Genomic DNA, 9,557 nt, shown 5'->3' with positions numbered 1-9,557 from the left:
GAACTGGGCTGTGAACCGCAAGATCAGCAGTTCGAAACTACCAGCTGTTCCACAGGAGCAAGATGAGGTTTTCTGCTCCCGTAAAGATTTATAGCCTCAGATACCCTGTACAGGGTCGCTATGAGTTGGAACTGACTCCAAGGCACATAACAACAACAACAAATATATATATGGTTGTATTTAAAGAGAAGGAAGGGCATGAACTAAAATACAGGAAAGGGCATCTGTTTAATGGAGGAAAGACACTTAATTCAAAGAGACTAGAGGGAAAGATGAGCTATATTAATATGCTTATAGGCTTGGTTTGAGAAGCTAAGGCAAGTACAGCATATTAGCTCTTAATGATCATAAGTCAATGTAGTGGTTTTTAAAAAGTTTTTATTGTGAATTGCGTGACAGTTTACATGGGAGAATATCAGCTTTACATTCATCCTATGGTATTAATTTCATTGCAATGATTACAATCCCCTCAATGCATCATCATTCAACAGCATTTGTTTCCATTCCCTCTGTGTTTTATTTATTTATTTATTTATTTATTTATTTATTTATTTATTTATTTATTTATTTATTTATTTATTTATTTATTCATATTCTTGGATGTACATTGAAGCACTTGGGAATATATAAGCATTCTAATAACCAAAGGTTACACCCCACAAGCTTGCCCCCACCCCTGGTCGTCAGCATACAGCCCCTCTCCTTCCTTGAGTCCAGAGTTCCCAGCAGCTCCATCTCTCCACGTCATCATCTCTGCCTCCATCTCTGATATCACTGCTTCTTTAGATAGGGTTCCACACGCCACTCTTCTCACTTGATGGTCCCAGGGTCCTCCGCTCCAATACTGCAAGATCAATTACTCCCATCCTTTTGTTACAAAACCTCTACCTTTACATTTCCGACCCTCACAGTCAGTCCAGATAGCATTTATTCACTACGGAACCACAAAAGTCTTATCCCCATCTCCTTTCACCAGCCCTATCCAGACAGGTTGAAAACCACTCAGTTTCTACCTTTCCCTGCACCCTCTGGAACTCGGCTCCCTCTTGAAAGCTTGTAAGGCAATAACTTCTTGCCTTTTTAGCCCCACCCCCTCATTTTGGGTAGTCAATATCTAAGTTGCCATCCCTGTCTACCCTGTGTACCGAGGGGGTGAGAATGATCCTCGCTGTAAAGATGTGTTCCCTCTTTTGAGCTACTACATTCATAAGTATAGGTTAAGTTCATCAAAGTGTAGCAGATTACTCTTTTTTCTCTTGTTTCTTCCTCTAATCAAGTTCTGATCATCCAGCCATTGAAGGCAGGTCAAGTGGGTACTGTCGGCAAATATGGGTGTTCTTGTGTATCTTCCCTTACTTCATATCAGCTGGGTGCTTCACTCTTGGCTTTAGTCCTCTGTGTCCATGTCCCTGTCTCTGGACCCAGGAGTCCCCAAGTCTTATCATACTACTGGCCAACCAGGTCTCAACCCAGGTTGACAGGAGTCTATTGAATGTGGTTGGACTTAGCTCACAACTTCACTGCTGTTTTTCTCCCACTTCCCCTTATTGGTATACAAATGTGGTCACCAGCAAGAACATATACCTGCTCATGTATTCTCCTTGAGTCTCAGTCTTGAAAGGGGGTTTGTCCTGAGGGGACCCGAACCCCTTGCTTAGATGGCTCCCAGACAAACAACTTGCTTGTTCTTGTAGTAGTCAATTAGACTGCTGTTACTGTTTTTGTTTTTGTTTTTTTCCTCCTGGTCTTTCTTTCAAGAAGTATCTTCTGTTCATCTAGCAGCTCCAGGCTGGTCTGCTTGTCCATTCAAGGGGAATTTCCCACCTCAGAAGATTCTGGGTGGGGACCAGGATTCCACATACGTTCTTACATATGTAAAGGCTCCACAGGAAGCCTCCTTCACTGTGCAAGCTCTAGCCCCATTTTAGGTATTCCAACCAGTTAGTTATAGACTGAAAATGGGCTTACAAGACAACTATGGTGATGTTTCTGGCTATTCCTTTCTCTCCTCCTCAAGTGTCAATTTTACAATGCTAAGCCACGGAAAACAAGATTCAAAAGACAGACAAGCATCTTAACATTATTTCCTCTCTTTTACCCATTCAAACCATGCCTCAATTCCTGTATCTCAGAGCCCTGTTGTTCCAAGGTTGAGCATACATCACTATTTACTTCTGTCCCACTTAGCCAATGCAAACCTGCCTAAATGTTCTCCCATCCACCTTGTAGCCCAATCCCATCCCCCAACACCCAAACTATCTTGTGTCTATTTCCTACCCTGTGCTCCATCTTTCTCCCCTCATCTCGTCCTCTACACTCTAGTAATCAACAAAGAATCCCCTCCCCCTTTTAATGTGGGTACTATTTCTTAAGCTTTTACAATAATGGTCCTGTGCAGTATTTCTTCTTTTGTGACTAATTTCACTCAGCATAATGCCTTCAGGGCTAATCCATGTTATGCAGTGGCTTTCAGCTTCCTTGTTATTCAAGGTAGCATAATATTTCATTTTGCATATGTACCAAAGTTTGTTTATTCATTCTTTAGTTGATGGGCACTTAGGCTGTCTCCATCTTTTTGCTATTGTAATTAGTGCTGCTATGAACATTGGTGTGCATATATCTACTCTGTGTTATAGTTTGTATTTCTTGTGGATATATACCAAGTAGAGGAATTATTGGATCATAAAGTATTTCTATTTACAACTTTCTGAGGAAGCACCATATTGCTTTCCAGAGTGGTTGGACTTTTTTGCAATTCTATCAGCAATGTAGGAGGGTCTCAGTCTCTCAGCATCATCACCAGCATTTATTGTCGTCTTCTTTCTTGATCTTTGCTGTTATTGTTGGTGTGAGATGATAGCTCATTGTTGTTTTGAGATATCATTTAAAAAATTTGTGTCCCTCTGATGACTAGTGATTATGAACATTTCTTCATGTTTGTTGGCTGCCCGGATCTCCTCCTTGATGAAGTGTCTGTTCTTGTACTTTGCCCATTTTTTAATTGGGTTGTCTTTTTCTTGTAGAGGTGTTGCAGTTTCTTATATATTTTAGAAATTAGTCCCTTGTCTGATGCATTGTTGCAAAAGATTTTTTCCCATTCTGTGGGTTCCTTTTTGACTCTTTTGGTTAAGTCCTTTGATGTGCATAAGTTTTTAATTTTAATATATCCCAATCACCTATTTTGTTTATTTTTGTTTGTGTAATTTTCACCATGTTTGGTAGATTGTGTGTGCCTGGTATTAGAACCCTTAAAACTTTCCCTATATTTTTTCTGATGGCCTTTATATTCTGGGATTTACATTTAGGTCTTTAATACATGTTGAATTAGTTTTTGTATATGGCATGAGATAAAGGCCTTGTTTCAATCTTTTACATGTTGGTTTCCAGTTCTGTCAGCACCATCTATTGAAGAGACTATCTCCTCCCCATGCAATATACTTAGGCCCTTTGTCAAAAATCAGTAGGCTGTATGTGGATGGGTTAATTTCTGGATTCTTGATTCTGTTCCATTGATCTAAAAGTTGTTTTGACCACTGTAACCATGTAGTAAATTTTGAAATCATGGAGTGAGAGGGTTCCAACTTTATTTTTCTTCTTAAGTAGTGTTTTGCTTATCCTGGATCTCTATCCTTTCCATATAAAGTTTGTAATTGTTTTTTCCATCTCTTTGAAGACTGTCTTTGGAATCTGGATTGGGCTGCATTATATGTGTAGAATGCTTTGGGCAGTATTGACATTTTTACAATGTTATGTCTTCCTATCCTGGAGCATGGTATATTCTCCCACGTTTTAAAAGTATCTTTTGGTTTCTTGCAGTAGTGTTTTATAGTTTTCTTTGTATAAATCATTTTTTTCTCTGAATACATTTATTCCTAAATATTTCATCCTATGGGAGGCAATTGTAAATGATATTGCCTTTCTAATGACCTTTTCAGCGCTGTCATTATTAGTATAGAGGAATCCAACTGATTTTTGTATGTTGATCTTATACTCTGCCACTTTGCTGAATCTCCCAATCAGGTCTCATAAGTCAATATAGTTTTATGCTTTAAAAATTATTCATCCCTCTCTCTCTTCTCTGAGCTGCCTATGCAGGAGGTGGTCATCTCGACTGACATCTTGGTTACCCTCAGACTTCTGGTGAAACCCAAGATCATCAAAAAGAGGACCAAGAAGTTCATAAGGTACCAATCAGATCATTATGTCAAAATTAAGAGTAACTGACACAAGCCCAGAGAGGCATTGACAACAGGGTGCCAAGAAGATTTATTTAAGGGCCAGATCTTAATGCCCAACATTGGTTATGGAAGCAACATGGAGACAAAACATATGCTGCCAGTGGCTTCAGCAAGTTCCTAGTCCACAACATTAAAGAACTGGAGCTGCTACTGATGTGCAACAAATCTTACTGTGCAGAGATTGCTTATAACATTTCCTCTAAGAACTGCAAAGCCATTGTGGAAAGAGCAGCCCAGCTGGCCATCAGAGTCACCAATCCCAATTCCAGTTTGTGCAGTGATGAAAATGAATGGCCTGTTTTTGAGTTTTATTTGTACTAAATAAAACCATAAAAGTGCTAAAAAAAAATTCATTATTTGGGTAGGTCATACACTTACATAACTACTGTAACCTGTTTCTGAGGGATGCTTTTAGAACTATTTTACATATCCTCAAGAATAACCACACATTTATATATGCATGTGCTTTTGTGCATACATTTTTTACTCCCTTTCCTTCTTATATACAAGTGAAGTATCCTGCACATGATGTTCATACCTTGCTTTGTTTTTTAACTGATCTTGGGGATTGTGAGTGAGAGGGGGATTTTCTCACTCAGTATTCTGCACTTTTTATATTGTTCAGGAGTCCCTCTGTATAGTTTGTTTCCAGGGCACCCGTGGATACCAAAATCCATGGATTTTCAGTTCCTTAGTAATATTTGCACATAACCTATGCACATCCTCTCTCTCATATAGTTTAAATCATCTCTAGATTATTTATAATACCTAATTGGAACCAACTCCACGGTATTTAACAACAAAAACAACAATGTAATTTAAATGCTTTATTAAAAAAAAATTTACACTGCTGCTTAGTTTGAGATATTGCTTTGCCCACCTAATTGTCTTTTTTTCCCTTTTTCTTCTGATTTGCTGTTGATCATATCTGTAGATGCAGAACCTTTGGATTTGGAGGACCGACTGTTTTTGCTGAGATGTATAAAATTCCAATTCTGAGATTCCCTTGTAACTGGGATTCTGGATGAAACTCAGATTTTGCTAATTACACACATATGATTTTTTTTTTTTTGTAAAATCAAAATACTACTTTAGTAAATGAGTTATTTTACACAATATGAACATCAATATAATTATAATTGTAAAAAAAAAATTTTATAACAAGGATTGACTGATTTTCAGATTTCCAAATCAGAGTCAACTGTACATTTACACAGAATTGTCTTTGCATGAAGCTCAAAAGGGAACAGCATAAAAATGAGTGTTTCTGTAGCCCCTTTATTTTTGCTGATTAACAGTGTTAGAAAAGCAGCTACAGGTTTGTTACCTAAGGTCTGAGACAGAAGAGTCAAGGGTGTCAGGAATTCACCTATAAACAACTTTATGCTTGAACATCAGCCAATTCTGGAGGAAGTGGAGTTTTGGGATGTTTGCTCTCAAAGTGTTGCTTGAAGGTCTTAGGATCCGGCATTTGTGTCCTACAGACAGTGCAGGTATATATTAAAGCAGCTTTAGCAACAGCCTTTTGGTCATGTCCTTGTTTCTTCTTTTGTCCAGCTTGCTTTTTGGCATTTTTCTGCTGAGACTTAACCTTCTGCTGTCCACCAGCCATATCCAGGCTGGGACAGTCCTGAGTCGGAGAGACCGCGCAGAGCGAGAGGGTCCACACATATGATTTTAACAGAGGAATGTGTCAGAAGTCATTTTGCTACTTCTACTGGTAATGCACTATACGGCAAGGTCGTTTTGAACCACAAGGTTGGTGGTTCAAACTCACCATCTGCTCCTTGGAAACCCTATACAGGGTTTCTGTGAGTTGGAAGCTACTCGATGGCACTTAACAACAACAATAATGGTAACCAAGGTCAATGAAACATGAAAGCTAAAAGGCATTTGCAGTAGTTGGGCACCACATTCCTACATCTGCTGTGTTCTAAGACTGAAATATATAGATAGCTTATTGCCGCTTTATTGTTTTTGTTGTGTGAGATTAAGTAGACTTTGACTCATAGCTATCCCAAAGTAAAACTGGTCCACAGGGTTTTCTAGGCTGTAATCTTTATGGGATCATCAGATCTTTCTTCCATGGAGTTCCTTTGTGGAGTTGAACAGGCAACCATTAGCTTATCTGCTGAATACTTAACCATTACGCCACCAGGGCTTTTATTATAACTTTACTTGACATACAGAATTTTAAGACTATAGTCACAGTGGATATCAAGCTTTAGAGTGTTTGATGATCAGTTTCACAAGTGTTGAGTTACTGAGGTTGTGACTTTCTGATTTCCAGATTTTAGACATTATGATATGTTCTTCAGTTCAGTATTACCAGGTACTGTTTCCTAACTCTTGATGTCCTGCCCCTTTCCCTGATTTCTGAAGGCCTTTATTCTTCAAATCAAATTCTTTACTGTTTGAAATACCTAGAACATTATTTTTCTGAATGTTCATGGATATAATATTTAATACTAGGAATGTGGTGACAGCAATAAACTGCTAAGGAAAGGAAATTGGGGTTGGTTGTTTGACTTGGCTAAATTTGGAAAATGAGATATAGGTACATCCTGGCATGTGTTTGTAAAATAGTTGCTGTCATTGAACCACTTTATTCAAGGTGTGTTGAGTTAGACCAAGTAGCTGTTTTCATAGGTCTTTATGATATTAATGGAAAACTCAAGAGCTGTGGTGTAGGATAACTGCTTTAGGCTATGTTAAAGAACATAAAAGTATGTGCTATAAAAAAATCATTGGTCTTGCAAAATTCTATCATATGTTCTCCAACATCATTTCTATCATCAAAGCCATGTATTCAAACAACTTATCCTTCCTCTGTGCTTCCAATCTTTGCAATCCAGTCACCAGTAATTACCAATACAATACATCTTGATTGCATGTTTGATCAATTTCAGTCTGAGGACTTGGTAGAATTCTTCAATTTCATAGCTTTAGTGGTTGGGTCATAAGTTTGAATAATAGTTGTGATATACAAATATTATCCTATCTTAGACAGTGTTGCACTTCAAGATAATTGGGGCATATTAGCAGAAGGGACCAGTCCCTAGAAAAGGATGTTATGCTTGGTAAAGTGGAGGGTCAGCAAAAAACAGGAAGACCCCCAAATGAGATGAATTGGTACAGTGGCAGCAGCAATGGGCTCAAGCTTAGGAATGACACAAGACTGGGCAGTGTTTTGTTCTGTTGTGCATAAGGTCACTATGAATTAGTACTAACATGACATTACCTAAATGCACCCCCCCCCAAAAAAAAAAAAAGAACATAAGGAAAATAATAACAAGGTCACAGTTCTAAATTCTGGACTCAAGACATGGAAATCCAGGGAGTATCTTTATCAGTTCTTAATAAATCTCTTATTTTGTAGTGAAATTGTTGATAAGTATTTTTATAATTCCTGGTGTGGCACTGTAGTATGCAAACCACAAAGTCAACAAATCAAATCCACCAGCTACTCTCAGAAACCCAATACAGGGTTGCTATGAGTCAGAACCAACTCGACGGTACTAAACAACAATGATACAACATAGCTGAAAAAGGAATCTGAGTCTCTGGGTTTTAATCTACAATGAACTCATAATCTTGCCAAGTTTTTTATATGTTGTTAGGTGCCTTTGTGTTGATTCCAAGTCACAGCAACCCTATGTGTAACAGAACAAAACACTGGCCGGTTTTGTGCCATATTCAAAGTTGCTGCTAAGCTTGAGCCCATGTTGTTGCACAGTGCCAAGCCATCTCATTGGGGGTTTCCCTCTGTTTTGTTGCCCCTCCATTTTACATGATGCCCTTCTCCAGGGACAGCACCCTCCTGATAATATGTCTGAAATATAAGAGATTAAGTCTGGTCATCTTTACTTCTAAGGCGCATTCTCATTTTACTTCTTTTTACACAGATTTGTTTTTCTCTGGCAGTCCATGGTAGCTTCTCTAACACCATACCTCAAATGTATCAGTTCTTCTAAAGTCTTCCTTGTTCATTGACCAACTTTCACATGTATATGAGGCTATTGAAAATACTATGGCTTAGGTCAGGTGCAGTTTAGTCCTCAAACTGACATCTTTGCTCTTGAATACATTAAAGAGGTCTTTTGCAACAAATTTGCCTAATGCAATACATCATTTGACTTCTTGACTGCTGTTTCCACGAGTGTTGATTGTGGATCCAAGCAAAATGAAGTCTTTGACAACTTCAATCATTTTTCCATTTTCCTTGACGTTATTTATTGGTTCAGTGGTGGATATTTTTGTTTCTTTACATTGAGGTGCAGCCTGTACCAAAGGCTGTGGTCTTTCATCTTCATCATTGAGTATTTTAGATTTCTTATAAGAGCATAAAATAATAGTAAGGAAAAAGTAAAACTGTACAATTAGAATATGTACATTTGAATAGATTTGGATCAATCTTAATGCTCTATATCCTCTGATATGCCCCCTAACTAGCAGTAACAGTCCTTTCTTATCTATCTAGTTAAGTTGATTATACCAGTAGGGGTTGTCAGTTCTCAGGCAGTCTTATTCAAGGACCCCTTTAACCTTCTCATAACTGTGGTGGTGGTGGTGGTGATTGTGTGTCACTGAATCAGCTCCAACTCATAGCAACCCTTTATAAGATTTCAAAGACTTTTAAATCTTTGCTGGAGCATAAAGCCTTAATTTTCTTCTGCAAAGCGACTGGTAGATTTAAACTACTGACCTTGTGGTTAGCATTCCAGCTGGTAATTCACTACATTAGAAGAGTTTCTTTCCCATAACTATAACTAGAATCAAATCCCAACATTTCCTTGGAAATATATGTACAGATATGACTAGGAATGAAATATTAACATACCAAACTCATTCCAGAATATAACTAATTTATAACAGTTGAAATGTGGAAATATGTGTGAGAGTATGATGCTACATCAGGAAGGAAGCACACAATTTTATATCATGGTAATTTTATTACATTAAGTGTGCTTATTAAAGATACTGAATGCAATACAAATTTGAGAAACCTCAGTTTCCCCCTAAATGAAATGAAATCAATATGGCAGAAATTCCTTGGTGTAATTTTGGAGAACTTTAAAGATTTAGAAGTGGATACATCATATATTGAATCCTGGTGTGACACTATAAAATAAGCAATCGACTGCTAACCATGATGTTGGTGATTCAAACCTACCAGTTGTTCCTTGGAAATCCTATACAGGCTAGCTATGAGTCAGAACCAACTTGAATGGCACTTAACGCAACATCACATACGGCCCATATACCCACTTCCTAACTTTTTGCCATAAAAGGACCCAGAGTACATACTCTTCACCAATA

At 38.0% G+C, this 9,557-nt stretch overlaps 1 protein-coding gene across 1 annotated transcript; it reads right to left on the bottom strand.

Moving 5' to 3' along the window:
• Window positions 1-5,619: 5,619 nt before the first annotated feature.
• On the bottom strand, window positions 5,620-5,850 carry LOC102819641 (zinc finger protein 706-like). The gene has a single exon (XM_006866262.1). It carries the CDS (start codon window positions 5,848-5,850, stop codon window positions 5,620-5,622), a length of 231 nt encoding a protein of 76 aa, XP_006866324.1.
• Window positions 5,851-9,557: the final 3,707 nt, after the last annotated feature.

The sequence above is a fragment of the Chrysochloris asiatica genome, unplaced genomic scaffold (assembly GCF_000296735.1).
Source record: "Chrysochloris asiatica unplaced genomic scaffold, ChrAsi1.0 scaffold00088, whole genome shotgun sequence".
Taxonomy (NCBI): Eukaryota; Metazoa; Chordata; class Mammalia; order Afrosoricida; family Chrysochloridae; genus Chrysochloris; species Chrysochloris asiatica.
The sequence above is the reverse complement of the archived record's forward strand: the minus strand, read 5'-3'. Positions and strand labels throughout refer to the sequence as shown.